Source organism: Scyliorhinus canicula, chromosome 18 (genome assembly GCF_902713615.1).
Source record: "Scyliorhinus canicula chromosome 18, sScyCan1.1, whole genome shotgun sequence".
Lineage (NCBI taxonomy): Eukaryota > Metazoa > Chordata > Chondrichthyes > Carcharhiniformes > Scyliorhinidae > Scyliorhinus > Scyliorhinus canicula.
Window position 1 is genome coordinate 98,423,517 of NC_052163.1, and position 21,046 is coordinate 98,444,562.

A 21,046-nucleotide genomic window follows, 5' to 3' on the forward strand; every position below is an offset into this window, starting at 1 on the left:
TGGTCCACAGGGCCCATATGACGGTAGCCCGGATGAGCAGGTTCTTTGAGGAAGTGGAGGATGGACGTAGGCGGTGTGGGGGTAGCCTGGCTAACCATGTGCATATGTTCTGGGCATGTCCGAAGTTTTAAAAAAAAATTTAGAGTACCCAATTATTTTTTCCAATTAAGGGGCAATTTAGCGTGGCCAATTCACCTAACCTGCACATCTTTGGGTTGTGGGGGCGAAACCCACGCAGACACGGGGAGAATGTGCAAACTCCACATGGACAGTGACCCAGGGCATGTCCGAAGTTGAGGGGATTCTGGCAGGGATTTGCAGACGTTATGTCAGAAGTCCTGGAAAGGAGGGCAGCCCCGAGTCCAGAACTGGCAATATTTGGGGTATCGGATGATCCGGAGGCCAAGCGGGGCAGGGAGGTCGATGTTCTGGCCTTCTCCTCCCTTGTGGTCCGGAGACGGATTTTGCTGGGATGGAGGGACTCGGAGCCCCCGAAGTCGGGTGTGTGGGTCAGCGATATGGTAGGGTTTCTCAGCCTGGAAAAAAATCAGGTTTGCCTTGAGAGGATCAATTCAGGGTTTCGCCCAGAGATAACAACCGTTCATCGACTTCTTAAAAGAAAATTGAACGTCAGCAGTAAGGGGGGGGGGGGGGTTGTGGTGGAGAAAAGGGGGGGGTGGAGAAAAGGGGGGGGGGGGAGAAAGTAGGAGGCATGGCAGTGTTAGATAAGGACAGGGAACTCCGTATACGGGTAGTTAGGAAATAGGGCGTGGGCACTTGGGGACATTGTGTTTTTAGTTTTTTTTTACATGTGTCGGACCACGCGGTTGTTTAAGAAATGTTAATGTGTTAAACTGAAAATTACAAATGCTTCAATAAAATATTTTCTTAAATAAAGAAAAAGCATTTGATAGGTGGAATGGGAATAGTTATTTGAGATTCTCGGCAGATTTGGATACAGCCATAAATTTGCATGTTGGACCCGTTTGTTGTATAATGCCCCGAGAGCCAACATTCAATAAACGTGCTACACTCGTATTGCTTCCTGTTAATAGGGGCACTAGACAGGGCTGCCCTCCTCCTCCAGTTTTGTTTGTCTTAGCAATAGAGCCGTTCTCTATAGCGTTGAGGGCCTCTAGTCCATGGAGGGGGTATTAGTCGTGAAGGGATGGAGCATCGGATATCTCTTTATATAGATGATCTACTTTAATTTATTACGGACACAAATTCTTCCATTGACGGCATAATGAAGACACTGAATACCTTCAGCTCCTTCTCTGGCTAGAAATTAAATTTAGGCAAGAGTGAATGTTTTCCAGTTAACCCCTCCTCGAGACAAGCCCAATTAGGCGCGATACCTTTCCGCCTCTCTAATACAGGTTTTCACTACTTGGGAGGTCAGGGTGGCCCACAACTGGGCCTCCCTTCATAAGTTGAATTACTCAAGCCTGTTCAATAATGTTAAAATGGACTTACAGATGTGGAACAACCCCTAGGGGCTGGTTTAGCACACTGGGCTAAATCGCTAGCTTTTAAAGCAGACCAAGGCAGGTTCAATTCCCGTACCAGCCTCCCCGAACAGGCGCCGGAATGTGGGGACTAGGGGCTTTTCACAGTAACTTCATTGAAGTGACAATAAGCGATTTTCATTTCATTTCCTCTATATTTGACGGGTAGGACTCAAAATTAAAATGAACATACTTCCTAGGTTTTATTTGTGTTTCAATGTGTCTCCATTTTTCTGCCCAAATCTGCAGCATTTTACTGCAAAGGGACAGACTTGGCCCTTTATTGTTTTATTACTAGGCTGCTAACATCCAAAAACTATTGTTATGGATCAGTGACCCTGATTCTATTTGGGGTCAAATGGAAGCTCGCTCTTGCACTACACCCACTCTCCTTGCCATAGTTACTGCATTATGGCAAGTAGTGCCACAGTGCAGTCTACCCTTTTCTCCGGCCGTTTTACATCCCTGGACAGAAGAAATTGTGAAATAAAGTCAGTATATATCAATAATAACTTAAAATGTTGCATCTACTTGCATTTCTTGCCAGCTTTTATTTGTATTAGAAATTCATGTGGGCATGTTTGTAATGAGAACTGCCTATGTAAACATGTCACTCACCTTACAGTGGAGGTACTACTGCAGCATCACCAATGGCAGGGAGGGTGCATTGCAATGTGACAAGTTTAAATAAGGACTTTCCATTATGAAAGTGAGCGTAGGAATTTGATCATGCAATATAAAAATTAGGACAGAATATATTATTTTAAAATAGCGATGGTATTTTATCTGAGACCCAGACCCAATGAATCCCATCTTCTAAATGTATTTTACCAGAAGATATCCTATGTGCAACATCATGGGAGATTGATTAGTAAGGCACATATTTTACTGCCAAAATATCCTACTTTATTTTAATACCAAATTTCCCAACTTCCACGTACATGGAAAGAATTTATTAACATTATACTTGGTTGGATAAAACTGAAAATGTACAAATAGATTTTTAACTTTGCACTCAGTTTCACAAAGCAGATAATTTCATATTTTAAATGCCAACAAATAGGAAAGGATAACAGTTATAAATATTTTTTGCATTTGTGTTCTTTATATGTGGAGATAACAGTTTTTACTGACTAGTGGATCACCCACTGTGCTAGTTACGGCAGTTCAGATCAACACAGGATATACAGCAGAGAAACGGGTCCTTTGGCCCGAACAGTCCACGGTGCCATTTATGCTCCAATCTCGCCTCCTCCCAATTTTACTCATCCAAACCTACCACCATAACCCTCCAGACTTGTCTAGTTTAACCTTAAATGCATTGATTGTGTTCACTTTGACCACTTCCTGCACTAGTAAGTTCCATGCTCCAAGTAAATAAGTTTCTTCTAAGTTCCCTCTTTGTGACTATCGTACATTGATGGCCTCTTCTCCACAAGTGTAAACATTCTCACTTATCCAATCTTGTCAAAACTTTTCATAATTTTTCCCGCAATTTTTAAGACCTATATTAAACCTTTAGATAGTTGCAATAGGGAGGTTATGTTGCAATTGTATAAGGTGTTAGTGCGGCCACACCTGGAGTATTGTGTTCAGTTTTGGTCTCCTTACTTGAGAAAGGACGTACTGGCGCTGGAGGGTGTGCAGAGGAGATTCACTAGGTTAATCCCAGAGCTGAAGGGGTTGGATTATGAGGAGAGGTTGAGTAGACTGGGAATGTACTCGTTGGAATTTAGAAGGATGAGGGGGGATCTTATAGAAACATTTAAAATTATGAAGGGAATAGATAGGATAGATGCGGGCAGGTTGTTTCCACTGGCGGGTGACAGCAGAACTAGGGGACATAGCCTCAAAATAAGGGGACGTAGATTTAGGACTGAGTTTAGGAGGAACTTCTTCACCCAAAGGGTTGTGAATCTATGGAATTCCTTGCCCAGTGAAGCAGTTGAGGCTCCTTCATTACATGTTTTTAAGGTAAAGATAGATAGTTTTTGAAGAATAAAGGGATTAAGGGTTATGGTGTTCAGGCCGGAAAGTGGAGCTGAGTCCACAAAAGATCAGCCATGATCTAATTGAATGGCGGAGCAGGCTCGAGGGGCCAGATGGCCTACTCCTGCTCCTAGTTCTTATGTTCTTATGTTTACTAGGTCACATCTCAGCCATTTTTCAAGAGAAAAGAGATCCAACCATTTCCTGATATGTACCCATATATTTCTGGTAGAATCTTTGCAAATCTCCACTGCACCCTCTCGAATGGCTCTATATGCATTTTATTATGGCGAGCAGAACTGCATGCAGGACTCTTAATTGTGGTCTAATTAACGTGTGATAAGGATTAGCATCACTCATTTAATTTTCAGCTCCACCCCTCTAGAAATAGCCGAATGCTTGTTTCTCCCTTATTAATTTGGTTAAACTCTTGTTTGCCAATTCTTTGCTGATTCTGCAAATTTACTAATGCCCTCCTGTATTTTGTTGCAGTCTCCCTCCACATTGACTATCTCACATCCCTATTTGGTGTCATCCACAAATTTGAAAAATGTGTTTTTGATTCAAGGTCCAAATTATTAATGTAAATTAACAATTAACAGCGTAGGTCCCAGCTCTGATCCGCCAGGGACACCACTTCCCACTTTCTGCCACTCTGAATAACAGCCCTTTATGCCCACTCCCTGCTTTGTTTTGAAGTGGAGATGCTGGCGTTGGACTGGGGTGAGCACAGTAAGAAGTCTTACAACACCAGGTTAAAGTCCAACATGTTTGTTTCAAACACCTAGCTTTCAGAGCACTGCTCCTTCCTCCGGTGAATGAAGAGGTATGTTCCAGAAACATATATATAGACAAATTCAAAGATGCCGGACAATGCTTAGAATGTGAGCATTTGCAGGTAATTAAATCTTTACAGATCCAGAGATGGGGGTAACCCCAGGTTAAAGGGTTGTGAATTGTCTCAATCCAGGACAGTTGGTAGGATTTTGCAAGCCCAGGCCAGATGGTGGGGGATGAATGTAATGCAACATGAATCCCATGTCTCGGTTGAGGCCGTACTCGTGTGCGGAACTTGGCTATAAGTTTCTGCTCGGAGATTCTGCGTTGTCGCGCGTCCTGAAGGCCGCCTTGGAGAACGCTTACCCGGAGTCAGAGGCTGAATGCCCTTGACAGCTGAAGTGTTCCAACTGGAAGGGAACATTCCTGCCTTGTGATTGTCACGCGATGTCCCTTCATTCATTGTCGCAGCGTCTACATGGTCTTGCCAATGAACACAGGCTGTCCTCGTATATAGATGATTTTCTGTTATACGCGAAGGCCCTGGTGCCATTATGGGAGTCATAGTGAATATACGGAAGAGCTTTGGCTCCTTCTCTAGATGCAAGTTAAATTTAGGGAACAGTGAGTAATTTCTGGTCAATACTTCAGGGTGGGGAGCTAGTCCAGGAGGGGCTACCTTTCCACCTGGCTGGGACTAGCTGTCAGTATCTGGGGATCCAGGTGGCTTGGGGCTGGGTGCGGTTCCGTAAATTTAATTATAACAGCCTAGCGAGTAGGGCCAAGGCTAACCTGTAAAGGTGGGACAGCTTCCCATTATCATTGGCAGGCCGGGTTCAATCAATCAAGATGAATGTTTTGCAAAATTCCTGTTCCTATTTCAGTGTCTTCTGGTATCTCTACCCAAGTCCTTTTTCCAGGGGAGGTTCCTATGGAGGGATAGACAATCAGGGGGTCTTGCGCTGCCAAATCTTTATTACTGGGATACCAATGCGGTGAAGGTGTTGGGGTGGTGTGGAGAACCGGGGTCTACCTGCGTGTGGATGGCATCTGGGGCATGTAGAGGGTCCAGTTTGGGGGCACTGGTAATGTGTCTCTGCCATTTGTTTCAATAAAGTGCTTGTCAAACCCGATCATTGTTTCCGCTTAAAAAAAAATGGGTGCAACTCTGTCAGTATCTCAAGCTGGGCTCACTGTTAAGGCTGGCCCCCATTTGTGTACCCGACCACAATCTGTAACCACATGCCCCTGTATATGCCCCACTCTACCACTGCCACCAAGCCATGGATCAACTCTGGTTCAATGAAATGTACAGGCAGGCATAACAGGAGCAACAGCAGGCACACCTAAAAATGAGGTGTCAACCTGGTGAAGCTGCTACACAGGACAGAGCTAAGCAATTTCACAACCATCGGATCAGATCTAGGCTCTGCAGTCTTGAACCAGGGAATGGCTGACCTGATGTGTGCAAGAGGAAAAGCTTCTGACAGCGTTGTCTCTTTTATTCCTAGCAATACTCCAGTTCTCTACTACCAAATGACAATCTGTAACATCAGTTAATCTTTGTAGCTTTAAGGTACGGAGCTTCACCTTAACAGCAGAATAATATGTGCATTATATGGCTTTAATGTTCATACCTTATTTTTAAACATAACTTCTCATGAGCAATGCCACATGGGATGAAACACACATTAAGACACAAACAAATACTCACCGGGGTCATTTTGGTTTGCCATTTATATAGCAAAATGGATGGACCTGTGGAACGTCATTGCAACATTTTTGGAATCCCATGTAATGAAGACAGAATTTAACTTGCATGATTCTGGAAACTTGTGGCTTTGGTGCAGTTGTCTGCCCATCTAAAAGGGTTTGACAAATGCTGGCTATTTGATTTGCGTTTGAATAAGGTAATTGGAAGAAAATCATTTTCAACACCTCATATTCAGGATATTGTGATTGACCCATCATGGTGACTCCTGGAGTGGTGATGTGTCAGGCGGCATCTTTGAAAAGAGAAAATGAGTTATTTCAAAACCAATGGCAGGCCTGGACAGTACGGTGACACAGTGGTTAGCACTGCTGCATCACTGCACCAAGGACCCGGGATCGATCTAAAAGGACTAAAATTGCCGCTTCATTGGAAAAATTAGAAAAACACAATGGCAGGTCATTTAAAAAAAAAAAATTTAGAGTACCCAATTATTTTTTCCAATAAATGGGCAATTTAGCATAGTCAATCCACCTAGCCTGCACATCTTTTGGGTTGTGGGGGTGAAACCCACGCAAACACGGGGAGAATGTGCAAACTCCATACAGACAGTGACCCAGAGCCGGGGTCGAACCTGGGGCCTCGGCGACGTGAGGCAACAGTGCTAACCACTGCGCCGCCGTGCTGCCCTCAATGGCAGGTCATTGACCTGAAACATTAACTCTTGCTTCTGTCTCCACAGGTATTGCCTGACCTGTTGAGTTTTCCAGCATTTCCTGGGTGTTTTTCTTTCAAATTTCCTGCATCTGCAGTATTTTACTTTTGAATTAAGTTCAACAAATCCAGTGCCTCAAACCTCAACAACAGTTAACGGCATGTGTAATTAGTTATAATTAGTTAGCTTCTGCGGAGCAGAGTCCTGTCTTAATTCAAATGTTTGTTACAATTTATGGGCTTATTTAATAATGGGTTGCTTCAAAGCAGTTTCTCAAAGCCTGTGGTATTACAGTAATTGGAAAGATGGGTAGGTTGATTTGATTTACATTACAGCGCACACACTGTCTGCTCTAGGACTGCTGTGTCAACTTTTCATATTAAATTAGCCTTCTCTTTAAAATGGGCCATATTGATGGACTAATTTTAAGGCCTTATACGAGGTTCCATTTATGTTAGTATTTCACTCACACAGCAGTAAATCAGTATTAGAGCTTTAATGATAATTGCTAGAATGTTTTTGCAGTGAACACTGTGCTCATTTTTTCTCCCTTTTGTTTCCCCTCCCCCCGCTCCCTTTTGTATCTCTCCCAGGATAAAGTGTTGAGGATGCTTTACGTGTGGGCTCTTTGCAGAGATCAAGATGAGCTTAACCCGTATGCTGCATGGAGACTCTTGGATATTTCTGCATCAAGCTCAGAACAGATCCTATAAGGGAAGGGCTTGGGAATCCGGATTCCTGCACTGTTCCATCAGGAAATGTCTCTGCTGAAATGTGTCCACACTGTGTTCCACATGAGGTTTCAGCCAGCAGAGCCTTAAGACTCGAGGTGCTTATGTGTCAAAAGAGGACTGAGGTGATTTTGGTGCCCCCACAGACCATATATGAAAGCACGTGTACCCAGGTCCATGGGTAGCAGTGGGAGGAAAACATGGCTGCTGTATTGTAAATAATTTGTATTAAATAAAAAGTAGAACTTTTTCTAATTGTATGATATTTGATTAGGTGTGTTCCCTTTTTTGCTAGCTTCCTTTGTTGTTCTACCCACCTGCATTTACAATATATATTTTTTAATTTAAAGTACCCAATTCATTTTTCAATTAAGGGGCAATTTAGGATGGCTAATTCGCCTACCATGGGGGGGGGGGGGGGGGGAGTAGTTCCACGCAGACACTCCAAATGGAGTGTGACCCGGGGTCTGAATCGAACCAGAGTCCTTGGGCTGTGAGGCAGCAGTGCTAACCACTGTATTACAGTGCCACCCTACATTTACAATATTTAATGTAAAATTCCCAATTAATCTCCAATCCTTGGAGGGTAATAGTGTAAGCATCAGTGTTGTGCAGTGGAAAGCAACCAGAAACAAAATGGACGGATTGTCCAACTGCCAGCCACATGGACAGTGACCCGGTGCCGGGATCGAACCTGGGGCCTCGATGCCTTGAGACCACAGTGCTAACCACCACGCTGCCCATTTAGGGCTATATTGACAGCGCCTCTGCTGTTCTCGCCGGCCAGGTACTCCACAAGTCCGGTGGTGGTGGCATCCCTGAGGGCATGGGGACAGTGGCGGCAGCACCGGGGGCTGAGGGAAGGCTCTGGGCTGAGGGAAGGCTCTGGGCTGAGGGAAGGCTCTGGGCTGAGGGAAGGCTCTGGGCTGAGGGAAGGCTCTGGGCTGAGGGAAGGCTCTGGGCTGAGGGAAGGCTCTGGGCTGAGGGAAGGCTCTGGGCTGAGGGAAGGCTCTGGGCTGAGGGAAGGCTCTGGCCAGACACCATTTGGAGTATTGTGAGCAGTTTTGGGCCCCATATCTAAGGAAGGATATGTTGGCCGTGGAAAGTTCACAAGAATGATCCCTGGAATGAAAAGCTTGTTGCATGAGAAACAGTTGAGGACTTTGGGTCTGTACTCGTTGGAGTTTAGAAGGCTGAGGGGGATCTTATTGAAACCTACAGGATACTGCGAGGCCTGGATAGAGTGGACGTGGAGAGGATGTTTCCACGAGTAGGAAAAACTAGAACTAGAGGGCACAATCTCAGATTAAAGGGACGATCCTTTAAAACAGAGATGAGGAGGAATGTCTTCAGTCAGAGAGTGATGAATTTGTGGAACTCTTTGCCGCAGAAGGCTGTGGAGGCCAAATCACAGAGTGTCTTTAAGACAGAGATGAGGGGATCAGGGGTTATGGGAAAAATATCAGCCATGATTGAATGGCGGAGAAGACTCGATGGGCCGAGTGGCCTAATTCTGTTCCTATGTCTTATGGTTGTTGGAGAACTTCACCTTTTGAGATGTTTTGTTGGGTTTGGTGGTGGGATGTTTAGGGAGCATCGAGGGTGAGTTGTTGGTGTTATGGAGGTATGTGAGTGGGGAAGAGGGGAATCGGTAGGGAAGGAGTAAGAGGCTCAGGCACCTTGGGTGGGTGTTGCCAGGCTAGCTGGGCGGGCTAGTTAATGGGAGCGTAGTGGAAGGCTGCCAGGTGCTTAGTGTAGTAGAGGGGGATGAGGTTTTTTTTTGTTCAAAAAAGGGGGGCTGCTGACAAAGGTGTGGTTGCTGAGGCGCAGCAAGAAAGAGTGGTGATGGTGGGCATCTCTGGGTGGGCTGGAGAGTGACCCAAGAAGGGATATGGTTGATTGGCAGGGGAAGGGGGTGGGGTGCTCCCCGACCAGACACGTCACATGGAAAGTGAAAGGGTTGAATGGTCACGCGTGTTTGCGCACTTGAGTTTAAAGGTGGGTGTGGCCTTTTTGCAAGAAACACACTTAAAGTTCAGGGATCAGACAAGGCTAAGGAAAGGGTGGGTAGGGCAAGTCTTCCATTTGCGATTAGTCATTAAGATGCGGGTGGTAGAAGTGTTGGTAAATAAACGGGTAGCGTTTAAAGTGGGGAATATGGCAGATTCGGGAGGGATGTTTGTGATAGTGAGTGGGAAGCTAGAGGGGATACTGGTGGTTTTGGTTAATGTTTATGCCCGAATAGGGACGATATGGAGTTTGAGGCGGGTGCTGGGAAGACCCTGGACTCGCACCGATTAATAATGCGCGTGGGGGGGGGGGGGGGGGGGGGGGGGGGGGGGGTGGACTTTAACACGGTCTTTGAACCAGGTTTGGACCGGTCGAGCCTGAGGTCAGGGAGGGTGTCAGCGGTGGTGAAGGGGTTGATTGGGGGGTGGAGGGGGTGCGGAGGAAGTTGTACCCCTGGGGTTTGTGAGGCTGAGGGCAAAGGAGTTCTTGTACTTTTCCCATGTGCACTGGGTGTACTCTCGGATAGTTTTTTTTCATGGTGGACAAGACGCTGCTGGCGGGGTTTGTCGACGCCGGGTACTAGGCGATCATAGTTTCAGACCACGCGCCGCGCTGGGTGGAATTGCAAGTGGACCCCGGGGGGGGGGGGGGGGGGCGCAAGAGTGCCCATGGTGGAGCCTGGAGGTAGGGTTGTTAGCGGATGAGCAAGTGGGTAAGGGCCGCCATTCGGGGCTATGTGGAACTGAACGATACGGGTAAGGTCTCGGCCGCCATGGGAGGCGCTCACGGCAGGGGTTAAGGGGGAGTTCGTATCGATCCGGGTGCACAGGGAAAAGGTGGAGTGAGCAGAGACAACAAAAGTTGGTGGATGAGATTCTGCGAGTGGACAGGTGGTATTCTGAAGCAGGTTTGTTAAAGAGAGGCAGAAGATCCAGATGGAGTTCGAGTTTTCGAGTTGGTATCCATGGGGTAGGCAGTAAGGCAGTTACGGGGGGCCAGAGGGACAGTGTAGGAGTACGGAGAGAAGGCTAGTAGGATGCTGGCCCACCAACTCTGGAAGCAGGGGGTGGCGAGGGAGATTGGAAGGGTGAAGGACGCGAGGGGAAGAGTGGTACTGGACCCGGTGGAAGTGAATGGGGTGTTCGAGGAGTTTTACAGGAGGCTTTATGAATTGGAGCCCGGTGGGGGGCGGGGGCGGGAGGGAATGCTGTGCGTGGTTCCTGAATGGGGTGGAGGAGGACCTGGTGGAGGGGCTGGGGGCTGCCCTTGGACTGGCAGAGCTGACGAAGACATGGAAGATCCCGGATGGGTTTCCTGTACAATTTTATAAGTTTGGTGGGGGGGGGGCACCTCAGGCCCCTGCTGATGAGGGCATATAATGAAGCCATGGAAAAGAAGAAATTCTGCCCTACATTATCGTAGACGTCTATTTCTCTAATACTTAAGAAGGATAAAGATCCGGAACAGTGTGGGCCCTATCGCCCGATATCGCTATTAAATATGGACACTAAGATCCTGGCCCCTCGAATTGAGGACTGTGTGCCGGGGGCAATAGGGGAAGATCCGCCGGGATTTGTAAAGGGGAGGCAACTATCGATGAATGTTCGGAAACTACTAAATGTGATAATGATGGCCCCGGAATGACAGGACATAGAGATGACAGTGGCAATGGACACGGAGAAGGTTTTTCATCAGGTGGAATGGGAGTACTTGCGGGAAGTGTTAGGATGGTTTGGGTTCGGGCAGGGGTTTGTGGACTTGGTCCGATTGCTGTATAGGGTGCCGGTAGCGAGTGTGTGGATGAATCGGATGAACTTGGGGTACTTCGGGCTACACGTGGGACACGGCTGGGGTGCCCACTTGTCCTGTACATTTTTGCCTTGGCAATAGAGCCATTGGCAATGGCACATAGAGTGCTGAGGAGCTGGAGAGGGATTAGGTGGGGGGGGGGGGGGGGGGGGGGGGAGGAGGGGGGGGGGGGGGGGAGTTGAGCACAGGGTTTCGCTGTACGCGGACTACCTGCTGCTTTATATCTCTGACCTGTGGGGAGGTATCGGGGGGAATTATGAGTATTCTGGAGCAGTTTGGCCAGTTTTCCGGATTTAAGCTAAACATGGGGAAGAGTGAGGTGTTCCGGATAAGAGGCCACAGGCAAGAGAGGAGGTTGGGAGAGCTGCCGTTCAAGGTGATGGAGGCGAGCTTCAGATATTTGGGTATCCAGGTGGCCTGGGGATGGGAGCAGCTGCATAAGTCGAACTTGGCATGGTTGCTGGAAAAGATGAGGCGTGATGTGCTTTCACTGTCGTTGGCGGGCGGATGCAGACAGTGCTGCTGAGGCTCTTATTTGTCTTTCAGAACCTCCCGATCTTTGTCCTCAAATCATTCTTTAAGCAAGTCAATACTTTGATCTTGGGGTTTGTGTGGGCGGGTAAAACCCCACTGTTCAAAAGGCGCTGTTGAAACGGGGGCAAGGAGGGGGGCCAGGCTAGCCTTGCCAAGCATAATGAATTATTATTGGGCAGCAAACATTGCTGAAGAAGTGGGTGGTGGGGGAGGGGTGCACTTGGGGGCGGATGGAGGTGGTCTCTTGCAGGGGCATGAATTTAGCGGCATTGTTGACGGAGCCTCTGCCGTTCTCGCTGGCCAAGTCCTTTCGAGCCCAGTGGCGGTGGCGGCAGCATCTGAGGTTGGAAGGTGCCTCGGTGTGAGCACTAATTTGTGACAATCACAGATTTGCGCCGGGAGGGTTGGACGTGTGTTTTCGGGGGTGGTGTCAGGCAGAGATCGAACAGTTTGGGGACCTGTTTGTCGGAGGGTGGGGGGTAGCTTTGCCAGCTTAGCGGACTGGGAGGAGGAATATGAGCTGCCCAGTGGGAATGGATTCAGATACGTACAGATCCGGGACTTTGTGAGGAAGCACGTGCTGTCCTTTCCTGGTTTGCCGCCCTTGGGATTACAGGATAAGTTGCTATTGAGGGAAGGAGTCGGTGAGAGTAACGTGTCTGAAATCGGTGGTGATATGTCAGGCTGCACTGTTGAAAAGTGAAACTGAGCTATTTCAAAACCAATGGCAGGTCTGGGCGGCACAGTGGTTAGCACTGCTGCCTCACGGCGCCGAGGACCCAGGTTCAATCCTGGCCCGGGTCACTGTCTGTGTGGAGTTTGCACATTCTCCTCACGTCTGTGTGGGTCCCACCACCACAGCCCAAAGATGTGCAGAGTAGGTAGATCGGCCACGTTAAATTGCCCCTTAATTGATAAAAGATAATTGAGTACTCTAAATTTATTAAAAAATAAATCAAATTTCACTATGTGCCATGGTGGGATTCGAACCCGGGTCCCCAGAGCATTACCCTGGGTCTCTGGATTACTAGTCCTGTGACAATACCACTGCCTTCCCAGCCATTGTAGTGCCATCTGCCTCTCACATGTCTTCTGTCTACCTTGTTCTTCCTCTCTACCTTTTTCATATGATTGTCTATTTTGTATATTTTTCTACTCCATGACCTGGTTAAGTCATCTGTAACTTGGAGATGCTGGGTGAGGGATGAAGAGGGGAGATGGGCAGAACATCAGGCTCTGTCGAGATGATTTGAGCACTGCTTTATGACAATTCCCGCACTGTCTAAGCAAGGCAGCATCTTTGGGGAGTTCATCCTCCAGTTTTTTTGTTGTTCTGTCACTGTGAGTCATGTTGTGTCTGTTCCTCAATTATAGAAGGACACTTGGCTGTGCTCCACTCCTCATTTTTCTGAATGACCTGAAGGATATATTAAAAGTGATGTTCTCTTTGCTTTTGATACTGCCCTTTCGAGTGACTTACTGAAAGATGAGTAGCAGCTGAATCACTGCAGATAAAACGGGATTGAAGCATCTGTTGAACAAATGATTAAATATCAGCACTAAAAGCAGAACGCCTGCAACATTTCGATGCATGTGGTCTTTTTTTTTTCAGCCACACGGGACCATTTTGGTGAAGGTGTTAACGTAGCGAGGGAGTGTCCGCTGGAAGTAGGCAGTGCAGGCAGTTATCAGTCAGCATGTACCTCTGATTTGATGCCGGTGACTCAATTTTGAAACTCAACCATCCAGCTGAAACTTTCAGCAGCTGGAAGGGCACCACCCATTCAGCCTCCGCTTCCACCTGCCCCACTCCACCAATGCTTCTTCACCAAAGGTTTCTAAAGGGGTTTAAAATTACTGCAGGGAATGGACTGGCACATTCTTAAAGGACTTTGTCCTGACTTCAAAGGTTCAGCACAGCCACATTGTCCCTGACAAAGGAGTGGTTTGCATTCCCCTGGCTCCCCAGCATGACAGGGAGAACAATGCAGGGACACAGAACAGGACAGTTGCTGGGAGAGGGAGAAGGATTCTCATTAGGAGGCTCCTCCTGAGACTCTGGCCCTGGGATTTGAGGGACCAATTCATCCACCTGAACCTCAGCAAGGAACAGTATGTTAGTTGTCTTTGCTTTAGGAAGAGAGTCCCGCGGTAACCACAACTGCAGCCCCATGGTGCCATTGTCAGTTCCTGACCAGGTGACTGGGGCCATGAACTTTTATGATCCGGATCCTTCTAGACGGGAACAGGCCATGTTTGCCACCCATCCCAGTTTGTTGCCTTCCACCGTCGCACAAGTGAGGTAATTAAGGCTCTATTCCAAGACAGCTGAATACATTTCATTCTCCCTTGCCAGAGGGAAGCCGATGGATCGAGTATGTGACATCACAAGGCTTTTCCACGATTAACGCAAGTCCTTTTGCGCACACCACATGTCAGTTCTGAGATGCGAATCAGAAGGGATTCCATATCTGCAATGTCCAGCTGGTGTGTGGCCATAGGCAGTGAATTAGGAAGGTCAGTGCTCAGTATCCTGGAAGCAGTTACCATGCATTCTGATAAACCAGAGGGTGACTAAAGGGTTTGGCCAATGATTCATTACTCAGGTTTGCAACCTATACAATGGGAGCTATGTGCTGCCTCGAGTGTTCTGGAGGAGTCCTCCAGTACCTGACAGAGTGCATGTCAGTCATAGGGCGCGATCTTCCCAAAAGGGAACAAAGTCTCCGAGCGAGCGGGTTTGGCCGCCCGTTTCCCAGCACTCTCAATGTGAGAAACACGTGGCTATTCAACGCTACTTGTGTGGAATAAGGACCTGAACATGGAACGCGTGGCCAAGATCGCACATAGCCTTGTTATTTTACAACGGGGAGCTCTGCTCGCCGGAACTGCCCTTTGAAGTGAGAGATCGGGACGCCATTTAAAATCTCCAACCTCCCCCCCCCCCCAAGCCCGGACACATCATGGGAGAGTCACCAGCCCCCTTCCTGCCCCATCCGCACCCTCTGTGGACAACCCCAGCCCAATCGTGCATGCAAAAGTGCCAGTTTGGCAGCGACAACCTGGCACCACATGGCAGTGCCACCTGGGCACCTTGACAATACCAGGATGGTACACAGGTGGCACTGCCAGGGTACTCAGGTGGCACCAGTAGTGCCAGGGCACTACCCTGCCCAAAAGGCATGCGGCTAGTGGCCTCCGATCCTTTTGGACACTTCCAGGAGTGCCGTTGCGTCTGGTCCCCCTTTGTGGGGTGCAGTGCTGAATGGCACTTGCTCCAGGTCTCTGAGGTGAAGGGTTTAAATCCCAAAGCCTCAGGTACCTTGTAAATCTGACATTACAGTAAAGCTTACTGTCTCGCTCTAACATGCGGATTTGGCAAAATGTGATCCCGCCCACGGGATTCTCTTTGCAACGTCTCACGAGATTGCATTGAATCTCACGAGGCGTTTCAAGCCGGGTAGATCCCAGGAGTGAGGTCTCCCGCCATTCACTGGCCACGCTGCACCGCAGCGAGATGCTTTACCAGTGCAGTGTGACCGGATGATTGCGGCCATAGTCTACAGCATGCTGCACAACCTTGTCATAAGGGCATTGCCTTTGCCATGAGCTGTATGCCGTCCAGCAAAGGGGGTGTAGGAGTAAACTAACTCAGCCACTTCCTGCCCAGACTGTCCAGAATTGATTAATTCCACTACACAACCAGTGACCGCCCACCTCATTCACCAACTGTCCCACACCTTACATTCCCTCTGTTGCTCACGGTGCCCTCTTGGCATAAATGCTCAAATATTAAAACCACCAACACAATGAACATGAAAAAAATAAATAATAATAACCTTTAATGTGACAAGTAGTATTACATTAACACTGCAATGAAGTTACTGTGAAAAGCTGCTAGTCACCACATTCCGGCGCCTGTTCGGGTACACAGAGGGAGAATTCAGAATGTCAAATATACATATCAAATATACATGTTCAAATATACATATCAAAGCAAAAATACTGCAGATGCTGGAAATCTGAAATTAAAGTAGAAAATGCTAGAAAAACTAGTCACCCTGTGCATTTCCTTACTCCTTGTATGGCACCCCGTCAAAGTGATTATCGGAATCCTCTGTATTAGAACATGTGCAACCTTGCCCTCTGTTGAGCATTACCCTTGTCCCCTGCCCTGGCTGCAGAATGTCTCACCATGTGCAAATCTCTTCTGTAAGGTATGTTCTGAAGTACATGTACTCGGTATCTGAGCTGGTGACTGCAAGCGTGAAAGTAAGCGACAGTGTTTCTTCACTGTCTTCCGGTTCTTTCACCTCTTCTTCCACTACAGCCATTCTTGAGTATCTGAGAGGAGAAAGACACAATGATAAGGGTGTGTCGAGAATAGTCGGGGAAAGCAAATGATGCCTGCTTACAACATTTAGAGCGTGTAAATTGGAAGAGATTCTGGGATGGGAAAGAGTGAGAAGAATGAGATGTGAGGAGGATGGGGCATGACCAAACTGACAACTTAGCTGGTTTCAGCCCTGTTCCTTGTCTCAGCCTCAGTTCTGACTACTCCACTGAAGGTGACCATTATGGTGGGGCTAAGGACATGTTGCCACACCCTGCTGGTTAGCTGCTGCTGCTTCTAGTTATGCAAGTGTTACAATCCTTGGCCAAATCCTGGAACATTGGGGGGGGGGGGGGGGGGGGGGGGTGATCCAGTTAGTGTTTTGTTTAAAGTCGATAAAAAGTTGAGATTCAAGATGCCTGCTTTTGGAATAAAAGCACAAGATTCCAAGGGTTTTGAACAAAAAAATATAAACTTTACTATACAAGTTCAGAAAGAGAAAACAATTCTAATATGTATCTTATACTTTAACATTTTGGGTAAATATAGGTACACGTGAATTAACAGATGAACTGTGGTCAGACACACCACATTACAGCATAGGTAACAGATGCAACCAAGACAGAGTACATGGATTTCTCAAGAGCCCACCCAGACTTCAGTAAACATTAAATCCCACAATCTCATTGAAACTCTGTCTCAGAAGATGTCCCAGCTTCACCTTTGAAGATTTCTTCTTGGAATTCTCTCCAGCAGCCTCTCCCATTTGGACAGCTTTAACACTGGCCCACCTAGTAGGGTTTTAATCTCACTTTACAAGATTCTTTCTTCCTGGAGTCACAAGTACACTCAAACATTATCTCACAAGCATAATCGCAGCTCTTCTGCGGCGCCGGGCAGAACATCACTACTCCAAGGGATACGTTTGCCCCAACAGCCCACAGTAATGGAGTCAGTCTGCTAACTGCAGCTCTTTCTTTAATTCGGAGCCTATTTCTTTGATCCCTTTTAATTTACTTAATGGGAGCTGTTTCTGTCCCTGTGTCTGTAAAGCGTCTGGCTGGCAGACTGCCTGAAACTGACTGCCTCAAGAAGAGCCATTCACTGACACTTGAACTGATCTGGTGATGAGAACCCTCACAGAGGGTCGCAACCTTGCTACTAGGCAGGAAGTAATGCAACAAGTATTGAAACATCCTCTACCTTAAATGTCACAATCTTTCACAGAATGCTAATTTAACATCCAGGGACACACAGATCAATGGATTTCATGACACAAGAGAGAGGACTGTGTCTGAGTGAGTATGGTGCAATTTATAGATAACGTGGCTGTCATGGTTGAACAATTGGCAGTCAATTCAAGTTGTAAAATATGAGTGTGAGGCTTACAACAATTAGGGTAAGGTGAATGTTAGGTATGAGTTGTAATTGATCAAGATTGTTTTTCAGTGAGTGATGGGGGTATGTTGCATTGAGCAGTGCGTGAGTCTAGTGGAACAGTTGGTGGGATATGGAATTTGAAGATGTATCACTCACCTTTACCACTTCTGTAATGTCATTAAACTTAATGTGGCCCCGCATCCAGCTCCTCAGGGCTAGACTCCTGGCGTTGACTGACTGCCACAGATAGTTGGTTCCAGTGCCTTCAAAGAGTTTGCCTGGAAGACCTCCTGCCCCCCCCCCCCCCCCCCCCCCCCGGGGAGGTGGGCAACGTCTCCCTCTTCCTTTGCACTTCATCCACCAATATCTCCAGCAGGTCATCATAAAATGTTGGAGCCTGTTCTCTTCTCTGTTATGCCCTAATTCAGCATCGCTCTTGCCCTCGTAATCGTCTGCAAAGTTCCACCACCGCCTCCATTCAGAATGCACCTGACGCCTAAGCGATTGTGATGCAGGCTGGCTTTAAGTGCTGCTAGCCTCTAATGATTTTGTGCTCCCTGTTCAGACATGTGCTTAGCTTCGTGCTGACTGTATGCAAAATCATTCCAATTAGCAGGCAGCATGAAATTTGCATGCTTGCCTGTATCAGAAGCAACAGGAGCGGGTTAATCATGCATTGCGATTTTCTGCCCATTTTCAGACCTTATCAAATTTCATGGCCCAAATCATTAACTGGCAAGGTTGCTATGATGCACCAACCTCTACAAGGATATTGTTGTCTTCAGCTGCAATCTCCTTGGTTTGTAAAATATATGGAAGTTACGTTGAGACAACCACAGTAAATGCAGCTCCAAAGGAAATCCTGACTGTATTTGTGAGTATTCACAATCTTACCATTTGATGCCTGTGTCCAGCCAATGGCATTGTAGTTCTGTTTGGCAGGCTATCTCTAAACCAAGTCTCTTGCTTCTGTGGTTGGTACAATCCAAAGCCATACAGACCGGTGGAATGGACAAGGATATACTGCTGCCTTCCAGGATTGCACCCCAACACAGGGGCTGTGCTTTCATCCAGCAAATTAAATGCTGTCATCTATACATTTTCACATTATTAAGTGACAGGAAATTTGTGACTTTCCCATTGTTGCCAAATCTCTTTTTGCTTCCAGGAAACTGCACAAATTTGTAAAGCCAGTAGCCATCTGCTTGACCTTATTGTGCCATCAAAGATATTAAAAAATGGGAAAAAACACAGGCTCTCAGCTCAAAGCTTTTAAATTTGATTTTGCTTTAAGCTGATTACTCTGAAACATAAAGTTAGCAGTTGCGGATAAGAATTGTGTCATAAGCCAGAGCTCCATCTACAATATCTGTTCAATGCTTCAAAAAAATGGATCTGAAAAAAAAATATTTGACATGGAACAAAAAATTTAATGATTCCCTGGGAACCCGAGGAGCTGTTTGCGGACTTGACCTTCACTGACACTCAAACCATCTGTCCTGAGACCACAAGTAGATCTCAGGCAAACAAAGCCACTGCAATGCATCAAAGAATCCCTTACCAGACTCAATGACTTTGATATTGCTCCCCTTCCCTTTAATGCTGAAAAAATCCCAATGGGTTTCTTATAAAGTCATAATACCCATATTAATTGAGAAAAATATCAATCCCTGTTAGACCTCTAGTCAGTAGCTTTGACAGCTGCGCTAATATTTCATATATTCTTGAGAATTGTGTTCTTACTAGGGCATCTAATGATGAAAGGTTTAAGCATTCGTGAAAAATATTTTATTCATTTCACTTCCTGCATTGGGATTTATATAATCTGCTACAACATGTAGATTTGTGACTTCTTGCGGGTGTTTTCTGTTAAACCAATTGCTTTTTAAAATTACTTTATCAGAGTTACAAAGCCAGAGCTCAGAGTGTGGACAGGGGCAAACCCCTAATCCAGCTCCTTGCCTGCTCCAAAAAACAATTCAAATTGAATCCAATTCATGGTCCCCACAAGAGAGACATACTAGATGCAGGCATTACCCCCGACCTCGCGCTCATCTTAGCCAAAAGGCCGAGAAGCGATAAATCAATTGTTTTCATTAATTTACTCCCATCGGTTTTCTTATTTCGGTGAGTAAGATCTCAGCAGCTGTTATTCTATATACCTGTTTGATTCTGGAAGCACGGTAGCACAGTGGTTAGCACAGTGGCTTCACCGCTCCAGGGCCTCAGTTTGATTCCCAGCTTGGGACACTGTGCGAAGTCTGCACAGCCTCCCCGTGTCTGCGTGGATTTCCTCCGGGTGGTCCGGTTTCCTCCCACAGTCCAAAGATGTGTAGGTTGGGTAGATTGGCCATGATAAATTGCCCTTTGTGTCCAAAAAAGGTTAGGTTGGGTTGCGGGGAAGGGGTGGAGGCATGGGTTTCAGTCGGATTCTCTTTCCAAGGGCCGGTGCAGACTCGATGGGCCGAATGGCTTCCTTCTGCACTTTAAATCTATAATTTTATGAAAAAATTAGTTTTTCACCCTCAACATTGAATTTAACTCCATTTTAGTCCTCACTTAATCCAGCTAAACCTTGCATCAGAAGCGGAAAAGGCTGGTAATACACTGTCTGTGGACAGAGAATCAGAGTTAATGTTTCAGGCTGATGAGCTTCCCTCAGAAGTTGGATACGTAAGCAGGTTTTGAGCAAGTACAAGAGACAGGAATAAGGGAAGCAGGGAGAGGGCAAGGATAAAAAGAATGGTCGGTTACAGTAAAGAGTGAGGCAGTAAAGATCAAATGATAAAAGATCAAATGTTTGTGCTTGGCAAAAGGCAATAGTAATAGGTTATAGAAACCCAAGATTGGAGTGGATGAGATAAAAATAATAGCAGCAAAATTATTATCTAAAATGGGAGCAGTGTTCACAATCTGAAATTGTTCAATTCAATGTTGAGACGGGTAAAGCACATAATCAAAGGATTATGTTGAGCTTCAGTGGAAAGGTATGGGAGGTCAAGCACAGAGGTCACTTTGGAAGTAGATGAAGAACTAAAATGACAGATGATTGGAAATGTGAAGTCATGCTTGAGGACAGAATAGAGATATTCAGCAAAGTGATCATCCAATCTACCTCACCAATGTAGCGGAGTCCGCTTTGAAAACACAGAATATAGTAAACTAAAATGAAAAAAATACAAGTAAATCGCTGTTTCACCGAGTAAGAGGGAATGAAGGAAGTCAAAGTCACATCTCCTCTGCTTGACTGGGAATGTGCAGTGGGAAAGGGAAGAAGTGTTGGAGGTGATTGAAAAGTGGACTTGAGTGTTTTGGAGGGAAGCATTCCTGTGGAATGTTGAAAGGGGTTGGGCGATGAAACTGTGTTTAGTAGTGGCTTGAAATGAGAAATGGTTGAATCTGAGAGCTGGTGGGTTGGAAGGTGAGGACAAGGTGAAATCTGCTGTGATTCTGCGAGGGAGAGCAGCATGATGCTGCAGTGGTTAGCACTGCTGCCTCACACCGCTGAGGATCCGGGTTGGATCCCGGCCCTGGGTCACTGTCTGTGTG

At 46.7% G+C, this 21,046-nt stretch overlaps 1 protein-coding gene across 1 annotated transcript in view; it reads left to right on the forward strand.

Moving 5' to 3' along the window:
• Nucleotides 1–7,696, forward strand: part of timm44 (translocase of inner mitochondrial membrane 44 homolog (yeast)) — a 111,435-nt gene extending 103,739 nt beyond the window's left edge. Inside the window, exon 13 of the mRNA XM_038777556.1 lies at nucleotides 7,294–7,696. Within this exon, the coding sequence (XP_038633484.1) occupies nucleotides 7,294–7,413 (120 nt within the window). The 3' untranslated portion in view covers nucleotides 7,414–7,696. The remainder of the gene's footprint in view (nucleotides 1–7,293) is intronic.
• Nucleotides 7,697–21,046: the final 13,350 nt, after the last annotated feature.